This window comes from Molossus molossus, unplaced genomic scaffold, assembly GCF_014108415.1.
Source record: "Molossus molossus isolate mMolMol1 unplaced genomic scaffold, mMolMol1.p scaffold_m16_p_6, whole genome shotgun sequence".
Lineage (NCBI taxonomy): Eukaryota > Metazoa > Chordata > Mammalia > Chiroptera > Molossidae > Molossus > Molossus molossus.
The window spans coordinates 115237103-115257456 of record NW_023425399.1 but is presented as its reverse complement, the minus strand read 5'-3'; the positions used below and the strand labels follow the sequence as shown (position 1 = coordinate 115257456).

The 20354-nt window shown below is 56.9% G+C and overlaps 1 protein-coding gene across 1 annotated transcript; it reads left to right on the top strand.

Moving 5' to 3' along the window:
* The first annotated feature begins 890 nt into the window (after positions 1-890).
* On the top strand, positions 891-13671 carry DIPK1C (divergent protein kinase domain 1C). The gene is made up of 4 exons (XM_036244004.1): positions 891-1088; positions 7289-7930; positions 9534-9698; positions 13468-13671. Exons 1-4 carry the CDS (start codon positions 891-893, stop codon positions 13669-13671), a joined length of 1209 nt encoding a protein of 402 aa, XP_036099897.1.
* The last annotated feature ends 6683 nt before the right edge of the window (positions 13672-20354 follow it).

Sequence of the window (20354 nt, the reverse complement as noted above, 5' to 3'; positions counted from 1 at the left end):
CCCCACCAGGACTTTGAGAGGCAGGCTTTCAGGGAGCGGAGGAGCAACACGGTGGCATGGGGAGGAGCGGCTGGCAGGGACCAGGGGCAGGTCTGCCAGCCAAGGCATCCGCCTATTTTCTGTAAAGTCTCCCGCTCTGGAGACCGTGCTACAAGTAGACCCAAATGCAGACTGAGACTCGTTTAGGGAGGCTTTCTGCTGGCCAGGAGAAGTGGAAATGTTTAGAATACTGCGCTTTTTGCTGCTGGAAAGGCCAGCCCGGAGTTTTTGGCAGCCGGGGGGGATGGGGCTCTGGATTTAGGAGGCTGCCTGGGAAGGGCAGCGGCAGGGGCCACAGCGTCCTAGACAGTCCCGGACCCCTGACTTATGCTCCGCAGGGTCTCACCTGGGGGGCCTCCCAAGTCGGGGTGAGGCAGAGGAGGTAGGAATCTAAGGGAGAGACGAATGGGGGTGGGGGACAGAGAGCAACCAGGGGTCTAGATCTGGGACCCTGAGCGGCTGCCCAGAGGGAAGGGGAAGGGAGCGGATTTTGTCTGATTTGAAGACATGTTGACGGAGGAGCCAGGAATCCAGACAAGCGATCTGGATCCGTATGGATTCTGTTTAAGAAGGGAGCTGGTCTTGGGGGGAAAATGGTGCAAAAAAAAAAAAAAAGTGGAAAGGGTGTCGGGGTGCTGTGGGGGAGGGGGCGGCCAGCGCACACTCCCTTCCCCAGTGTGCGGTGGGCACCCCCACCCGCCCCAAGCCTCGCTGGGCAGGGTATCCAGCGCGGGGCCTCTCCTCCCTTGCGCGGCCTCTCCCCCGGCCCCCGCCCCCGCGGAACCCGCAGCAGTGGAACGAACGGCGACACGCCGGGCACAGAGGCAGAGTGGGCGGCGGGCAGGCTGGCCATGGCGAGGGCTGCGGGCGCGCGGGGCCGGCCCGGGGGGTGCCGGCGGCGCTGGAGGTGCGGGCGGGGCGCGCTGGTCGCCTGCGCCGCCTGGACCGCGGGCTGGGTGCTGGCGGCCGCGCTGCTGCTCCGCGCGCACCCGGGCGTCCTCCCCGAGCGCTGCACGGACGAGAAGAGCCGGCGCATCCTGGCCTCGCTGGTAGGTCCCGCTGCCGCACTGCCCTGCGCGCGCCCGGGTGACGGGGTGGGGCTGGGGCACGGGATGCCGGGTGCGCGCGCCCCATCTCCGGGGTGGGCGCTGTACCCCGAGTCCTCTGGGGGTGCGCAGGGGGGTTTCTCTCCACATCTCAAAAATTGGTCCTTTGTCCCAAGAGCCTTCCAGCCCGGCCGTTCTCCCTCCGTCCCTAAGCCTGCGCTCCTAGAGAAAGTTTGCGGGTAGGCTCCGAGTCTCCCCACAGCCCTTCGGTGGCCGAAACCTGCCTGTGGGCAGCCCGGGTGGGGGCGCTGGCCAGGGTGCGGGCCAAGATGCCTCTCGGGTCGCTGTTCCCTGGCTCCTGCTCCACTCTGTGATTCCAGCCTGGGCTTCGCCGCGCTGTGCAGACGGCTGCCGGGGTCCTGCCTCCTGCGCCCCCAGCAGCGCTCGCCCTGTGCGTCTGCGGGACCCCGGGCAAAGCGTGCTGCTGGGAGGTGGTTGGTTCAGACCGTGGACCCTCGTCCTGGGGTAGTGACCGCAGCCTCCGTCCCTCCAGGGGAGGCCAGGTCGCCTCTCCGCTGGGCGGGGCGGTAAGGGGAGCAGCCCTGGGCCCCAGATGCTCCGCGGTGGCTGCTCCTTAGTCTCAGTTCGGTTCCGAAGAGTATGCGCATTAGGAGACTTGAACAGAGGTACTGATCCCCGAAAGGAAAGCCGAGAAAGATGAAGACAGCGGCTACGGCTGTTACGTTGACTTTGAAGCGTTTATCCACTTCCCTAAACGGTGAGCATCTAAGCATTTGGTGTGAAAAGGGATCTGTTTTCTAAGAAATCTCCAAGAACTGCATGGGACGTATCCGGTCCAATTGGTTACATATGGGTGGGCCCTTCGAGACTAAGTTTTCAAAATGAGGTAGCATAAAAGTTTTCAAGTAAATGATTTTTTTTTAAAATAAAAAGATGGGAAATTTTAAGAATTAAAGAGTGAAAGGTACAAGCTAAAACACATTATTTTACCTAATTGAGTTTGCTAGATATCATCATGGATTGATTATAATGTTAGTGAGATATTTATCATCCACCGTCCCTCCAGGCATCCATCCAGGCATCCCTCCATCCATTCACCCACTGGCACACTGAAGTTCTATCAAGTTTTCCTTAAGTTACACGGGCTCATTGAATTTCTCAGTAACCCATCTAAAAATCCCTTTCATTTTGGAGGGACTGACTGACTGTTTATAGTGAACAAAGATTAATAGTGTGACCAGGATGGAGTACTTCGGTTTACAAAAGTAATATAAAATAATCTTTTAGATTAAAGCAAAAAAAAAAAAAAAAGAATTCTATTTTTTATTTTCCTACCTTTGATTAAGTAGGGAAAGACCTAGTGGAAATGAAATACCTAATATCATTTAAGTAATTGCTAATCATAACTTTTCCAACATTTCAGCTCATAAATTAAAACCAATTCTGGGGAGGGGTTCTACCGGTCTATCTCCAATGGCAGCCGTTGGGGTCGCTTTTAGTGTGACCTACAGCGGAAGAGGTAGGTCCTGCGTTGGCAGGCTCGCTCCTTGCGCATTGCCAAAGGAATGATTTGCAGTACCAGGTCCGTCTCCCTACAGCTCACCTGCCGCTGTCTCAGTGAACTGACTGTTCAGGGAGCATCATTTACACACTTTGCTTGAGGCCATGGTTTCTCCCTGGGGCCGAGGACCTGGCCTCCTCTCCCTCTCTTCCTGCTGCATCCCTTTCTACCTTCTCTTTTCTGACCTGTTGAAGTGAGCCCCTCCCAATGCCCCGGCTCCCCTTACCCAGGACGACACTAGCAGGAGGTTTGCATATCACCCCGGCCTGCGAACCGAGCTCGCTGGGCCCTGGCTGCCACTCAGAGGCTGGCACTGTGGCCTCCCAGGACTCCAGCTGAATCGAGCTTCTGTCTCTGGGCTCCCCAAGCACTTTCAATTCATTCTGCCTGGCTTTTATCCTCCGTAATAAAACTGGCTGTTAGTTTTCTGACTGGCCTCCAGACTCTCATTAGCTTTCCCTCTGAATACCAGGGCACAGAGGAGTGCCCGAGCTGAGCCAAAGGGAGCCTCTCTCTCTCTGGCAGGGGTAGCAGGGTTGTGGGCAAGGCCTGGCATGTTCCCAGGCACCCCTCCAGTGCACAGGGGCATCACCTGCCTTTGGGGGAGTCTAGCAGAAGCTGAGGCGCTGGGGCCAGGTCTGCTGCTAGCCCTAAGCCCGCCCCACCTCCTGCGGGAGCCCACTGCACGCCCCGGCCCTGGAGAGCCAACTGGCCTCATTCCAGAGGCGAGCCCGGGTCTGGGAGCCTCGACTTTCCTGCTCAGACTGCAGTGCTGCTGTCACTGCGGCTGTTCAGCTCATCCCATGGCCAAGGCACCCCTGTCCTCTTCCACTGCCCTGTGAGGCCTCCCCAGCCTGCTGCTCCAGAGGACGGTCCCAGGAGGCCCCCAGGCCCGCCAGCCCAGGCCGTGCTGGGAAATTCTCGCACCCGGCTCCTGTTCTGCAGGTGCAGCTCTTCCCGCAGGGACGGAGAGGGCTGGGCTGCGGCCCCTGTCTGCCCCCCGGGCTGCTGCTACTAGGGTTACATGTAGCCTTTCACTCAGTCCCCTCACCAACCTCCGGGAGGCCTTGCTTTGACTATTCCCATTTTGCGGATGTTGAAACCGAGCCCCAGAGAGGTCAACGCGCCCTGAATCGTGCAGTTGGTGTGTGTGGAGTCAGGGCGGACCATGTGCAGTCTGACAGGAGAGGCCCCGGGCAGTGAGTGGCCTCATCAGTAATGAGAGCCGGCAGTAACAACTGGGTATACTTAACCCTCTCGGGCACCTCACTTTAAAAACATCTCAGAACTGTTCCCCCAGACTGCTATTCAGAGGAGTCTTCCCTGCTATTACTTCCCTTTTGCCTAGTTGGGCTCGAAGTGGGTTCACTTAGTTGCCTGCATGTGGGATTCCTTGTCAATGGGACGGGCTTGTCTTCTTTGCTGTGATGGAGACGCAGTGCACAGCCAGGCTGAACGCCCAGAAAGACTTGATAGCAGAGAATGACTGTTCCCCTGGGCACTTCGGCCAGGTTCGCGATTGGCACCATCTAAGCTGTCCAGGGTCAGGAAGGGTTGCCCGGCGGGCTGGCCAGTGGCTCCGAGGCTCTGCGGCGCAGTGTCACTGCTGGGGAAGGAACTGCATCGTGTGACACAACCGCTGCTAACCACGTAGGGACATACCAGTCCTTAAAAACAAAAACAAATGCACAAAGGAAACCCAGACCTTAGGCATGACCTCTGAGACCCTGTCAACCTGTCCCAAACCGGAGCTGACAGGCTTTGTCTTTGCCTGGGACGCGTGATGCACGTGGAGAGCCAGGGGGACCGCTCCTGCAGAGCAGGGCTTGCTGAGGAGGTGCGTCTGCAGGTCTGCACACCACCCACAGGAAACCCGGGTGCACTGTGCGTTCAACTAATTAGAAAATGCCACTTAACTACAATAAGCCCCCCACCCCTGTGCACACCTGTGGATGTTGTGTGCACACACATTTGGGTACGGAAACATACCTGTCTTCAAACGGGCGATTAGGACCTTCTCATAGTCAGAGAAAACATTTTAGAAATGGAGTAAATAAGACCACTTTTTTTTTTTAAAGTTAAAAAAGAACTATTTAATAGGACCTGCTGCTACTAAAATAATTTCATGATTCTCTAACATGCTGGCAGTCATTCGTTTGTAACCTCTAATTTATTCTTTAAGTCCGCTGCTGTTTAAATGCTAGATGAAGCCTTTCTCTGTGTTTAGTAAGCACAGATGCCCAGGAGACCCTACAGATGCACCACGGCACCGCGGACCAAATATTTGCTGTGGACAAAGTCTGTGTTCCACATTGAGAGGTGCAGGGACGGTACTGCCCCAAGTCCTGCACCCTAAAGGATGACAACAAAGAACAGCTGTGTAATGACACTGTGTGCTTTGCTCTAATGTAAACGGTCTCCTGTGACAAACGAGGTCATGGACCTAAGACCTCAGCTAGTCTGTCCACTTCCTGTCCTTTGCAATGCCCAACACGGCATCCCTTAGGCCTCAATGTGCTGATCTTCGGAAAACAGCCAACATTAATATTCCCCTCCAAAATCAATAGACCATATGCCAAATTCCCTGATTAGACCGTTGTTCAAAATATCTTGCAACTCCTGTTTGGAATTACCTTCCAAATCTGCAGGGGCCAACCTTGGATAGGTTTCAATTCCATTTCAATTTGATTTCATTAATGCGGTATAGTTTTGTAGGGAAGGCTGAGCTGCAGGGGGCCTGCAGGAGGGGAGATGGCAAAAGGGACTCCTTGGGTCCTTTAGAGAGAACCCGCGGCAGAGAAGCATCCCTACCAGCAGGGGGCTTGCCTCAGAGGAAGGTTGATCCGACTCTTGCAGGAGGGAGGGAGAGAGAGAGAGAAACATCGATGTGAGAGAGACACATTGATTGATTGCCTCCTGCATGACCCTGACCAGGGCTGGGGATCAAACCTGCAACCCAGGTACATGCCCTTGATTGGGAATCAAGCCCGAGACCCTTTGGTCCTGGGGCTGGCACTCTAACCACTGAGCTAAATCAGCCAGGATGTCATTGTTATTGTTTTTTTAGATTTTTTATTGATTTCTTAGAGAGGGAGAGAGTGAGGGGGTGGGGGGGGAGAGAGACATGGACATGAGATGGGCCGCCTCCTGCGTGCCCCTACCAGGGATGGAGCCCGCAACCCCTCAGTGCGTAGGATGATGCCCAACCAGCTGAGTCACACCAGCCAGGGCAGGAATGACCATTATGATAGTTCACCCCACAGGCCCACGCTCTGACCTTGCTCTGCAGACCCTGAATGGTCTGGTTCTCTGAAGACCCCACACTACTTTGCAACCCCAGGTCTTTGCACAGGCTCTTCCCTGCAGCACACCACCCTCTCCCTCCTTGTCTGACAGGCAGACTTGCAACTTGTCTTTCAGAACTGAACTCAGATGCACCTTCCCAGGAAGAGACCTCACTGACCCACAGTTCCAATGACCAGGGCTGGATAAGACTAGCATTCCCTGATGTGACCAAGTGCTGTGCACCCATGGCCTTGGTTGACCTTCACAGGTCTCCTGTGACACAGTATCATCACCCCATGTTACAGATTTGAAAACGAGCCACACATACAGTGAGGGGCAGCGCCCAGAGGCAAAGCCGGTCTTCCCAGACCATGCCTGGCCATGCTCCTACCTTGCCCATGTTGTCCTCTGCTGTCATCGATCAGTTTCGCAGGCAGCCACCCATTCTGTGAACTCTGGAGCCTGGTACCTGTAGTGGATCGTGGCTCAGCGGCCACAGCTAGACTAAGTTCAGACAGTGGCATGGTCGATTGGAAGGTGGCCAGGTGTGGCTGAGGCAGGTAGGCCTTGCCGGTGGCCATCCCTCCAGCAGGTCAACCATCAGGGCCTGGCTCAACTGTCTTCATAGAGATGACTGCAGTGTGGTGGTGGCAGGGTCCCTGGGTCCCTTCTTGTGGCACTCATCCAAAAGGCCCTGGAGTGTAGGAGCAACACCCCATCTGAGGGCTCCTGGATGCCTTCCCCCCACCACGACCCAGACACTCCCTCCGTGTCCAAAATGTGTCCCCCGTGGTTCCTCTCTCGAAGGGTGCCGCTGGTGTGCCCGCATCCCCTCTCAGACCGGCAGCCACGAGGCCCATTGTAAGTCCGGTTCGGGCTGTGAGCTCTCTGACCCCTGCCCCCCTTCTGGAGCCTCACAGGCTACACCAGCAGAAGGGCCAGCAGGTGGCGGCGGCCTCACCCCCAGAGATCTGACTTAGCTGTCCTGGGATGGGGCCTACCAGCTCCTGGGGACCCTACCACCTGGCCCTGCCCTCACCAGAGGTGAGGAAACCGCAACCGCGAGGGCAAAACGCCTTTGCCACCTGCATCACGCAGCTGGACGTGGGAGACCTCCGGGCTCTGGGTGCTTTGGTTCTGAGGGCCTAGGCCTGGGCCTGCTGGGAAACACGGGTACAGGCACCGGCAAGCCTTTCGCTGTTGTCCGCACGGACCGGGAGCCCCGGCGTGGGTCACGTTCGCGGGAGCCTCCCAAAGGCTGGCTGGACCCTGCGCGGGCCCCAACCCGCCGGGGTCCTGCCCCTGCGCCCTGGTGACGGACTGTCCCTCCTTCCAGTGCCGGGACTACCGGGGCGGCGCGCTGGCCGGCGACCTCTGCGAGGACCTGTGCGTGGCGGGCCGGCTGCGGTACCGGCGCAGCCTGCACTGCGGCCGCGGCAAGAAGGTGCTGCAGGCGGACTGGCGCGGCCGCCCGGTCATCCTCAAGTCCACGCAGGAGGCCTTCTCCAGCTTCCGGCCGGCCGAGGCGGGGGCCGCGGGCCTCCCGGAGGCCGACCTGCTCCTGCTGCTGGCCGGGGAGGTCAGGAGCGCCCTGGGCCTGGAGCCGGCGGGCAGCCTGGCGCCGCTGCGGCCGGGGCGCCGGGGCGCGCGCTGGCGGGGCCAGCTGGCCAGCCTGTGGTCCCTGGCGCAGCAGGAGGAGTTCGTGCTGCTCAGCGCGCTGCGCGGCCTCAGCCCGCACGCCCCGCCCGTGCTGGGCTCCTGCGGCCACTTCTACGCCGTGGAGCACCTGGCGGCCGGCAGCGCCCACCGCGCGGCCCTCTTCCCCCTGGACGGGCCCCCGCGGCGCCGGGCTCGGGCCGTGGGCCACGTGGCCCTCAGCTTCCTGGACCTGGTGAGACACTTCGACCGCGACTTCTCCCACCGCCTCCACCTCTGCGACGTGAAGCCCGAGAACTTTGCCATCAGGAGGGACTTCACGGTGAGGGGTGCTGGGGTGGGGTGGGGTGCATGGTGCGTGGTCCCCGTGGTTGCAGACGGGAGGATTTCCGACGTCCTGAGAAGCGCCGGAACCGCACGCAGCCTGGCAGCCCAGATAACCCCGCCCTGGTGCCACTGGAGCACCCTCCTGCAGGGTTTGGATTTGTTTGCCCGCTCTTCCTATTTTAGGTATTCGGAGTTATGCTCGCAGTGGTTGGAATTTATCCTATGCCGTGCACAGAAATTAAAAAATAAATCTGGCTCCCCTGGGAGATGAGAAGGGGACCATCAGTAAGGGGGGAAAGAGAAATTGCAAGGAGCTGAAATTCCATCTGGGGCCCAGGGGAAGCTTGGTGGTGGTGGTGAAGGGGGACAGGACTGATGGCCAGAAACTGTAGAGGAAAGAGAGGTGTCTGGTATCCCCAGCAATGCACTGGAAAGGCCATTGATCATTAGCACAGCCCAACACTTTCCCAGCCTATTAACCAGTGCAAATAACGAACGGAGCTATTTCGGCTAAATAATGAGACAGGAAAAATGGATTAAAATGATAATTCCTGTTTGCTGTGCCTGAGTTAGTAGTTAGGCAAAGCTCTTAATAGGGAAAAAAGTTCCCTGTTCTTTTTTCCATTATTCTCCCCCTACTTTGAAATAAATTATTTTCCCTCCTCCGTCTCACTGAATACTCCCTAAGAAACTTGATTGCCTCCCGGCATCGACCCTGAACGAGAAACACAAACAAATGGAGCCTTTGTTGAGATGCTACCAACGAGGGAAGGAAGGGGTGATGTTTGACATTGACCTGTGAAGGCTTGTGAAATGTCACAGACTCCCTCAAATTCATCAAGTCTTTTAATAGCTTTTTAATACCTCGAAGCAACAAACTGCTTGATTTGGGCCGACTCCAGGTTTTCTCAGGTTTGAGCGCATCCTTTTGTGTTTTTTTAAATTCAGGTGGTGAGGAGAAATCTGCATCATTTAGATCTTCTTCTTGTTTGGGTTTTGAAGCCTCTTTGGTCTGAAGCCAAGCAGATCCATCTGATATTTCAGGGGTCACAGTTCTCATGCCAACAGGGGGCTGTAGGGTCTGACGGTGTTGGATAGACTCCTCATGTACTGACCCGATTCAAGAGCTCTGTAGCCACCCCTCACGGGCCCAGCCCACCAGTCAGTGGCAAACCGGTCGACTCAGGTAACTAGATGCTGTAGGACAAGTAGGCAGACAACTTAGGTGCCATCCAACCCATTTTCGCCTTCACAGCCACAGTCCTGCCTCTCGAACGGTTATTGCCTATGTTCATGGAGGTGGGTGGTCTGTCTCTCACTAATCCTGACCCTTGAAGGTCGGAGACCAAAGGGGTAAAGCAAGGAGTGGGAGTCAAATCCCTTCGAAGACATTTCAGAGATGCTACTTTTAAAGCTGAAAAGGGATCCTCTGGCCGTAAAAGACTCCCAATATAATCCATGCCCATGGCTTGTGTGACAGAGCCCTGGTTTCCCAGCGTGGCCTGCAGGGCGGTGTGACCCACCCGGGGACTGGGAGGGAGGCGCTGTACAGGCTCCCGCAGTGCTGAGCGCGGTGACCCTGTGCTGTGTGGTTACAGGTGGTGGCTATCGATGTGGACATGGCCTTTTTTGAACCTAAAATGAGGGAAATTCTCGAGCAGAATTGCACAGGAGATGAAGACTGCAGTTTCTTTGACTGTTTTTCCAAGTGTGATTTGCGAGTGAACAAGTGTGGTGCTCAGAGAGTCAACAGCAACCTGCAGGTAAGCGGCGGTGACACTGCTGTCTGGCTCCCCAGCCCCCACGGGTGGTCATTCGTTCTCTGGTGTCTGCCCCATGGGGTTGCTGGCCAAGGGGTGCTATGGGGTCCAAAAGACACAGCTCCCAGCAAAGTCAGCCTGCCCCCTTCCCCAGTCCAGCTAAAGGGGCTTCGACAGCTTTTCTCTCTGGCTCTACTTTCTGCACACACACACACACACACACACACTCACACACACTCACACACACTCAGAATGAGTACCAAGAATGGAAAATGTACAAAGTGGTCCCAAGAAACTGGCCAAACCAGAGAGGATGGCAGACACTGTAGTCCAGACAGGCGATGGGTTGGGCCAGCAGGTGAGCCACAGAAGGAGAGGACGATGTGCCAGGTCCAGGGGCAGTGACAAGGAGGGATCGGTGCTGGGCCCAGGCCCTCAGATCAGGTCTAGGGTCAGGGAGGTCCCACACGCAGGGCTCCGTACCCCATCAGTGGAACACGCTCTCTTCTTTGGGCAGAAGTTATCTGCTCTCGACCCACACCTGAGGCTCTCAGGGGGGCGTGGACGAGCCTGGGCTCATAGGTGTCGATTGCAACCAGGAAGAGCTCGTGGCTGAGAAGCTGGGCCCACCACCCGGTTCTGAGGTCTATGCTCTTGCCCCACCCCCACTCTCCTGCCTTTTTGTTCACTCTCCGACCCACTCCTGTCTCACCTTTCTGGAGCCCGCTCCTCTGTACCGCCCTCCAACTCAAAAGGCCAGTATGACCATAGGCAGACCTGGTGATGTGGGCCTGGGTCATAGCAGGCTAGGCTTGGCACTGCGTCGGGCCATAAGGCAGGACTGTCCTTGGGAGACCAGGGCAGTGGCTGTGAATAGGGAATTCCTGGACCCGCCAGACAGCGGCTCTGGGTGGGGGCGCAGCAGCGAAGGGCCTTCGGGGGCCTCTCCATCCAGCCTCGGGAACGTCAGGTGCGCGCACACTCGGGGTGGGTCTGCAGGAAAACCATCCTGCTTCCGCTGTGGGAACACCATGATTTTCACTAGAGCACCCCCACCTGTGACCTCATCCCACAAAGCGGGAACATGAACACCTGCCCTTTGCCACGTGATGAGAGACTAAGCCTCCTATCCATGATACAGGGCGGGCAAAAGTAGGTGTAGAGTTGTTTGTATGGAAAACAATGCAGTAGTGGATGAATAATAATGCAAGAATAAACTCTGTGTTTGCATACTCACAGCTGTAAACCTACTTTTGTCCTACCCCATACACAAAGGGTTCTTACAGGTCCACAAAGAGGCAGGGCCCTTCTCCCTTAGGACTCTGGGGCTCCAAGAGTATCCCCAGGATTGTCTTTGGCCCAGCAGAGCTCCCAATATTCCTGGGGCCCTGTCTAGTGACTGGTCAGTGGGGTTGGGGCACCTGCAAAGTCCAGGCCCTTGGCCTCAATGAAGAATAACTGCAGGGCCAGAGAAATGATTCCCGCACTGGGCGTTTACCTTCTCTCTCAGTCCATGGAAGTGTGGTTCCCAAGAACGCCTCTCAGTAAATCTCAACAAACCTCCCTCTTAGAGTCTGCTCTCCAGGAAACCAACCTAAGCAAAGGGTGAAGGTCCTTAAGATATAAAGAGCGTCTACAAACTAATATGAAAAGACCAACAACCTTGTAGAAATGTGGGCAAAGGCTATCAACTTGACCATTCACTGAAAGGAAGCAGAAACAGCTTTCAATCTGGCTGATAAGAACAGTGCAAATTAAGCCTTTTCACCCCTCAGTTGGCAACATCGAAAGACAAGCTACGTATTGGTGAGGGTGAGGGGGAAAGGAGTCTTCTCATTGTGTACCGCTGTGAGTGTGTAATTCTACAACTTTTATGGGTCAGTTTGGCAAGGTCTGTCAAAAGAAAACATGCACACACACTCCTTGACCCAGAAATTCCATTTCTAGAAATGAAATCACATGCAGAAGTGACACATATGCCAGCTATTTGTTGCAGCATTGTTCCCGATGGCAGAAGCCAGTAAGCGCCCTGCATTTCCATCAGTAGGGGGCTGGTTAGATAATGTAGGATACAGCACACGTCTGAGGTGCAGCCGTCGCAAAGGATGGGACGTTCTTATAAGAACTGACTGGAAGGCTCGCCCTGATGTCTGATTGAGTGGGAATGGCGGCCGAGGACAGTAAGTGCGGTATCTCGCCATGTATGGGAAGGAAAAGGGAAAGGATGGCAGGGTGTGCAGAGACTTTCGGGGGGGGGGAGGGGTGATCAAGGAGGCGGTGGCCCCTCAGAGCCGGAGCTCAGTGTCTGGATGTCAGGGCCGGGACCGAGACTGAGAGGACAGTCTATCTTTCGGGACATTTTACATTCTTGCACATGAAAGATGTATTATCAATTCAAAACAGAAATAAGAACATTTTTACAAAGCATCCTGTGGGCACTGGGAACCCGAGTTAGGCGGTTACAGGCATTTGCTGGATGAGGCCGGTGGAAGCAGGGTGCGGGAGGAGGAGGCAGCGTCACCCGCTCCCAGTGTCCTCCCAGCAGGAGGAGACGACCGCGTGTGAGCCCTGTGACTCCCATCCGGTCAGAGTGACCGGCCAGACCGCGGCTTGGCTTCACTTCTGCTCTCAGAAGAAACTGCTCCAAAGGCCCCGTGAGACAGCTGCTCCTCTCCTACCTTCAGCTGAGCCTCGAGGTGCTGCGGCAGGAGCTGCTGCTCACTCCCTGTCCCTGGGCCCCGGACGCCTGGCCCCGGCGCTGCCCTGGGACGGTTCTCGGCCTAGAACGGCCCCCGGCGCTGCCCTGGGACGGTTCGCGGCCTAGAACGGCCCCCGGCGCTGCCCTGGGACGGTTCGCGGCCTAGAACGGCCCCCGGCGCTGCCCTGGGACGGTTCGCGGCCTAGAACGGCCCCGGCGCTGCCCTGGGACGGTTCGCGGCCTAGAACGGCCCCCGGCGCCTGGAGCGGTTCGCGGCCTAGAAACGGTCCCCGGCGGGCCTAGAACGGACCCCGGCGCTGGCCTGGACGGTTCGCGGCCTAGAACGGCCCCCGGCGCTGGCCTGGGACGGTTCGCGGCCTAGAACGGCCCCCGGCGCTGGCCTGGGACGGTTCGCGGCCTAGAGCGGCCCCCGGCGCTGTCCTGGGACGGTTCGCGGCCTAGAGCGGCCCCCGGCGCTGTCCTGGGACGGTTCATGGCCTAGAACGGCCCCCGGCGCTGTCCTGGGACAGTTCGCGGCCTAGAACGGCCCCCGGCGCTGGCCTAGAACGGCCCCCGGCGCTGGCCTGGGACGGTTCGCGGCCTAGAACGGCCCCCGGCGCTGTCCCGGGACGGTTCGCGGCCTAGAACGGCCCCCGGCGCTGTCCTGGGACGGTTCGCGGCCTAGAACGGCCCCCGGCGCTGCCCTGGGACGGTTCCCGGCCTAGAACGCCCCCGGCGCTGCCTGGCGGGGCGGCGCGGTCCGCAGGTCCCGGGGCTGCTCCGGGCGCATGGGTCACCGTCTGTGACGTCCGTTCCCTTTGTCCTGGGAAATGCCCGTGTCACCCAGGGCGTCTCCACCTGCTCTGGGGTCAGAGGGGAATCTTCTGCCCGGCACAGTGCTGCGGACTCATCGGTGGGGCTGAGTGAGCCCCGAGGGAAAGCACCTGCGGAGCCCGAGGACCCTCCCAAAGCCCTCGGGGGCTTGGGGACGGGGCTGAGGTCCCTGTGAGGACCACCTGCGGGCTCGGGCCCCGGTCCGCCGGCCCTGAGTGAAGGTCCCACTGCCTCCCCCAGGTCGTCTGTGACAAGATTTTCCGACACTGGTTCTCCTCCGCTCTGAAGGGCGCCGCCCTTTCCCCCCAGCTTCAGCGGCAGCTGCGGGGGGCCGTGCAGGAGTGCGCGGGGAGCAGCCCCCAGGGAGCCGCCCCCGCCGTGTTCTGGAAGCTTCGGCGCCTCCTCCAAGCCGCGCTGAGGGAGCTGCAGGAGGCGGAGAAGTAGCCGCTGCCGGCCCGGGAGAGGTGACCGCTGTGCGTGGCCGGCGGAGGCCCTGTTGCGGGCGGAGGAATGGCCCCCGAGCCGCCGTGGCCTCCCCAAGTGCGAGGTCACCCGAGGCCGTCTCCCTTGCACACCCACAGCCACATGCGCCCCCTCTGCCCCGTCCTGGCTCCAGTCCTTGTTTGGAGAGACCTCCCGGCTCCGACCCTCACCCCAAGAAGCGGGACAGGAGGGAGCCGCGCAGCGTTTGCTGGTGGGGACCCCCCCAACACCCCAGCTGCAGCTGCTCTCCAGAGGGTGCTGGTGTCGGAACAGACGGTTCCGGATTTTCACTTTGGACGGTTGCCATGTAGAACAGTGTGTGTGTGTGTGTACATTGGTGTGTGCACATGTGAGTGTGTGTGCATGAGCGTGCTGGTGTGCATGGACATGTGTGAGCACACATGGCTATGTGAACAGGTGTGAGGTGTGAGTGGGTGTGAGATGTGTGAGTGGGTGAGTGTGAGCAGGCATGTAAGCAGGTAAGAGTAGCAGGTGAGTGTGAACAGGTGACTGGGTGGGGGCGGGTGAGTGTGAGGCGTGTGTGCTGTGGGGTGGGGAGGTGGCTGTCCAGTGTCCTCGGGGACAGCTGGTCAGCTCGCCACGACGGCGCCCTGCAGCGGAGCAGCCTGCGGGGAGGTGCGGTGTGTGTGGCAGCGTGGGGACGGCTCAGGCTGTGCTCCCCTGAGGCCCTGGACTCTGGTCACCGTGTCCCCGGCGCAGTCCGTCTCCCTGCGGAGCCGCTTGTGCAGGGACAGACCCACACTGTCACGCTGTCCCGGTCCCTGCCCACCCGCTGGGGTCCGGGTGAAGGGAACCACCGGCTTGTGTGGCTCAGGTGCCTCCCGCTAGCAGAGTCTGAAGAGGGAGAAGGGGCCTGTGCATCCGCAGTGGGTGAGGGTCGGCGGAGCTGAGAGTCTCAGGGAACCAGAGCCCTCTGGTGGGGTTCTCTTCACGAACACAAGGTTCCCACGAGCAGGGCTGTGGGGCAGAGGGAGAGGAGGGCGCAGGGGGGCTCCTGAAGGGAAGAGGTCTGTTCTCACTTCCGCCAGATGAAAACAAATGTTTTTGTTTATCATGGAAATTATGCAGAATGTACCAACCCAACACAATCATGTTTTTATTGGTGGAAAGGAAGTAGCTTATCCCTTTACCCTTGCGTTTGACCTCTCTCCCTCCCTCTTGCTCTCACACACGTACACACGAGCATACACACATGAACATGCATGCACACGCACACACGCGTGCCCCTTTCCCATCTTGCAAGGAGAATTGCATTTATAGCGGTATCTCTTGAACTACCCATGGTGAAGTTCAGTTTCCGTTTTTTATTGTTTAAGAAATTTCAAACCCTTGCAATGTGACACGCTTACCGCATATAATAAACAGGCACGGCTGCATCCGTGTTTAATGGTCACGTGACAGGTGCGTGTTCCTTGCTCATGGGCGGAGCGGCTGCCCTCCTGGTTACGGGAAATGACGACCTCTATGCCCCTGGGCTTTGTTTGAGGAGCCCGCACAGACAGAACACCTCAGAGACGTGTGCACGGGGACCGGGGGAGGTTATAAAGTGGGTTCAGCGAGCACAGGCTGCGCCTTTTGCAGGTGCACCCAGATTCAAGCAAGCAGCACTTAATTCCTCTCCGCGCCGCATCCGGATAGTTAACGGTGAACCCTTGTGATGAAACCATTCAGGTCGCACGCCCCACTGGACCATGGCCGACACACATTCACTGCACAGAAATGGTGGGCAGCTCGGGCCACGTGCGCCGGCCTCGTGCTACCTGACCTGATCGGCACCCTGGAGAGGTGGACGCCCAGGCAACGCCACATGGCGACAAATGATTTCCGCCCTCCTCTCCTCACCCTCGGGAGCAGCCAGCCGCTGCCTCTGAACAAGACTGGTTGGCACAGAAAACTGCGGGCAGAGTTTCTCCACCAGTGGTCCCAGACCGCTGCTTCAGAATCACCTGGAATCTTCCTCAAAATGCAGTTCCCGGGTCTAGAACCAGGGTCGTTAGGGCTGAGGCTGCCCCGCACCCTGAGGGTTTTTTTTTTTTTTTAATCCTCACCCGAGGATATTTTTCCATTTTTTGTACAGATAGAGTGGGAGGGAGAGAGAGGAAGGGAGAGAGAGAGAGAGAAACATCAACGTGAAGGGACACATCGAGTGGCTGCCACCCGCACGACCAACCAGGGCCGGGGACAAACTGCAACCAAGGTACGTGCCCTTAGCGGGAACCGAACCTGGGTCTCTCTGGACCACAGGCCGACGCTCTAACCGCTGAGCCAAACCGGCCAGGGCACCCTGAGGGTTTTTTATGCACCCCCAAAGTTTGAGGACATTGTTCCCCAGGTCTGGCCGAGTCCATCTTCATCCTGTGTCCATAATTGTGGAGGCTGCCCCTGGGTTGGGCTGAGTTGTGACATCGATACTGGCCTCCCCTCAAGCTCTCCTGCAGGGCCGGGCATTGGTCAGGTTTTCTGCGAAAGAGCAAACCAAGCAATGGCTTGCTGACCAATCACTTGTGTGCAACAGACCAGGAGGCGGGATCCTGTCTTTACAACTTCTATCCTTCTCTGACTTCCCATGCACCACCTGTCACCGTCCCTGTTTACCGCGTTCTCAGGTGTCAGCACCGGCTGATTGCGACCCCTCTCCTGAGTCCAGGGGGTGTGGCAACCCCTGGGGTCCTGGAGCCATGCGCCACCCTGAGCCCTTAGCTGCCTGTCTTAGCAGAGAAACTGCCATTGGTCCCATTTAGTTGGGAAGTTCCTTGCTTCCTGCTTCTCGCTTCTCAGGGGCGTGACCCCCTCCACCCTCGTTTCTGGACGGTTGGGGGCTTTGACTGGGTTTTCAGTGACGACGACGGGCCCTCACAGCCCCTCCTGCCCGTTCCTCGGTTTCCCCTGGGAGCCGGGCACACCTGTGGGTGCTCAGGAAAGGTCGGTACCCGGAGAGGCCGCAGGCTGGGATCCGGGCCTCCACCTCACCTGCCTTGGGTCCGGGTCTTCCAGGGACCACCCCAGTCTGGGAGCTGGAAAGGGCCTGGGCTCGGGGGTCGGGGTGAACCGAAGCCTCCTCTCCTGACTCAGTTTTCCGAACTTCAGTCATTGCTCCCGTTTCCTGCCCTTTGAACATGGTCCCTTTAATGGGACCCTTTAATGAGACGAGACTGGAGTGCAGTCCCAGACGCTGTGGGCTACAACGTGCCCCCCATTCGTGCTTTTAGGGGAGCTCCCCTCCCCCCAACCAGCTGAACTCCTGCTGTTTTCTCTGAAAATACCTGGTGGCGGCCCTTGCCGGTGGGCCTTGTCCGGTCCACAGCGATTCCCAGGGATCAGGAGGGGCCGTGTGGAAACAGGGGCCATGGTCCTGGGTGTGGAGTGCCGCCCCCCCGCTGGCCGGTGGTGCTCAGCGCGGCCTGACGGCCCGGGCCTTGCGCAGCCAGAGCCGCGTCCAGGACCGGTTCCCAGGGTGCGGGCGTCAGACGCTCAGCCTGGGAACGCAGACTACGTGCCCTTAAGAGCAGTTCAGGTGGATGCGTTTCAGGGCTGCGGAGCTGCGTGGGCTGGGGCGGCCTCACGCCCACGTGGTCCCTCGAAGGGCCAATTTCTACGGCAACAAATCAGAGGAAAGGAGGCAACGGACAGAAAGAAACGGAGCTTGTTCCTGAAAAGCCACCACACTCCATCTTTGTTCTTTGTTCTGCATATAAAATGGACCATTTCCAAGCAAACGTTTCAGGGGCACTAAGCACATTCACAGCGTTGTGTGACCATCACCACCACCCACGAAAAGCTTCTCCTCTCCCCAAACCGGAGCTCTGCCCCATCTCCCGCCCCCAGCCCTGGCACCCACCCTCTGTCTGTGAGTTTGACTCCTCTGGGTCCCTGGTGTACCTGGAGTCCTGCAGCATTTGTCCTTCTGTGTCTGGCTTATGTCACTGAGCATAAGGTCCTCCAGGCTCAGCCGCGGTGCAGAGGGGCCAGAATTCCCTTCCTTCTTATGGCAGAAGAGTTTTCCCCTGTGTGGACACACCACCACACTATGGATTTTTGGCTTCCAGTCGGGGTGTAGCTCACTTCACCTGGGTTTGCGATCAAAGACCCATGTTGGAGTCCAATTCCACCCGAGGGCCACTGGCGTGTCAACTGGGCAAGTCCCAGGACCTGGGCGTGATCACGCCCAGAATCATCTCAGTTGGGTGTACCCTCAGGCCAGTGCTCCTGGTCTCCCCACCTGCTCTGTTCCCTCTGGGTTCAGAGCCCCAGGTCCTCACCCACCCTGCACAGCATCGTTGATCTATACTCTGCCACCCAGGAAAGATGTCCTCTATAAATCGATTCATCGTTAAATGAAAACCAAAAGCTACAGAACAGTTGGTATATTACAATTCAAATTTTTTCACATTAAAAAATTGAAATATAGCCCAGCTGGTGTGGCTTAGTGGTTGAGAGTTGACCCCTGCACCAAGAGGTCGCTGGTTTGATTCCCGGTCAGGGCACATGCCGAGGTTGTGGGCCTGATCCCCAGTGGGGGGCATGCAGGAGGCGGCCAATCAATGTTCTCTCCCATCCATGTTTTATCTCTCCCTCTCCCTTCCTCTCTCTCAAAAATCAATAAAAAGAAAAAAATTTAAAAACTTGAAATATAAATGGCATATAACATGGTGTAAGTTTGGGGTACGCAACACGTACACTTAGCACCATCGCATCAGCTAACCCTCTATAACGTTACGCAATGATTTCTTTTCTGTGGCCCGAAGTTAAGGTCTCATCTCTTAGCACACAATTCTCTTTTTGTTCAAGAAAAAAACCACATCTGTTGTGTGTGTTTTCTGTTTGTGTGTTTATAGACACACAAAACTGTGTATATAAATCTCTGGAAGTCTGCACACGAAACTACTGACAAGACCTTCTCTGAGCAGTGCATATTTACTTCATTAATTCTCTTGCATTGTGTATTTCTGATTTTTTTTTTTTTGGTAATAATCATTTTGGTCATTGAAAATTAATAACAATATACATTTTACAGGTCAGTGTTTTCCAAGAGTTGGTTTTCAAAGTTTCCCAGGGAAACTTATTTTGTTTGTTAAATGTATTAAGATTATGGGCCAAGGCCTTGGGAAAAAATACGAGTCTATAAAAATCAAGGTTATTTTTGCTCAGATCCTCAGCGCGGAACTCCTCTGTGGGCTGGGAGGCGAAGCAGTCCTCTCTCAGCTCAGAAATCCGCGCCGCCGTCTGCGAGTGTTGCTGGAGTACCCTGGTCTCGTTGTCAGGGAAGGGGTCAGATTTCCCATTTTTGGAAACTTGGAGTTTATACTTGTGAACACAACCCTACATAAACACAGCGTCTAGGACAAGCAAATTGAGAGAAAATTACATTATTTGAACCCACAGCTCATTCTTGAAATGCTTTGCAATTCAAGGTACTATTTTGCTCAAACACAGGGGTGGCCAAAGTCAGACTTGCAGTTGTGAGTACACAAAACACAGACTTTACTTTTGTATTATTGCTTATTTATTAATTATTGTATTTTATTGTTATTATTAACCTACGTTTGCTTACCCCTGTATGTCGACTGAATGGCATTTGACTTTACTTCTGATATTGTCTTTTTTAAAAATGTTTTGCAGTTTTCTGAAGAAATCTATTTTATTTACTTATCTATTTATTTATTTTTAATGTTTTAAATCTTCACCCGAGGATATTTTTCCATTGGTTTTCAGATAGAGTGAGAGGGAAGGAGGGAGAGAGAGAGAGAACCATCAATGTGACAGGGACACACTGATTGGCTGCCTCCCGCAGGACCCCAACCAGGGCTGGGGGTGGAACCGTAAACACGCCCGTGACCGGGATCTAACCCGCGACTCTTTGGTCTGCGGGCCGACGCTCTAACCGCTGAGCCAAACCGGCCAGGGCATCTATTTCATTTTTTCATGATAGGGGCCCACATACCTAAGTATGAATGGAGACAAATGACATGTCCTCACGGATCAAGGACACTGGCGTCTCGAAGCGTTTTCCTCAGACCTGAAGACTCGGAGAGAGAAGCAGACGTCGGTGGCTAAAGGAGGCGGATTTGTACAGCTCGGGACAGTGGCTCACCCATGTCTCTTCGGGTCTGTGACACTGGGGTTTGCTTTGTGATTTTGCTGCTGGAGGTTCCTTGAGAAACTACACTGACCGCCCAGCTCCAGCCAAGGCTGTGCACACCCACAGCGACCCGTCCGCAAGCCTTTTTCACGGAGGAGGCCGGGCCCGGCACTAGCTGGTGAGCAGGGGTCGGCTGTGTGCACACGCATCTGCTCTTGGCCACCCCTTTGTTCTGGCTCTGCCTTCGGGACGGGACGCTGCTCTGCAAAGCTCCCTGGGACTGGAACAGCCCACGCGGGGCCCAGATGGGAGGGGCCCACGGAGGACAGGAAGCGCCATATGGTGACTTGGGAAGTTCATGGCGGGGTGGCTGAAGACCTTTCTCCTTGAGGTCAATGTGCAACTCATTTTCAGGTCCACTGGCAAGGGGCTCAGAGGACAGCTGCTCCTGCGGCCTCCCAGGCCCCACGTGGGCTCCTCAGAAAGTCTGACGTGGGCTGTCCTTGGAACACGCGGGCCTGAGCTCCCTGGTGAGTGGTCAGTG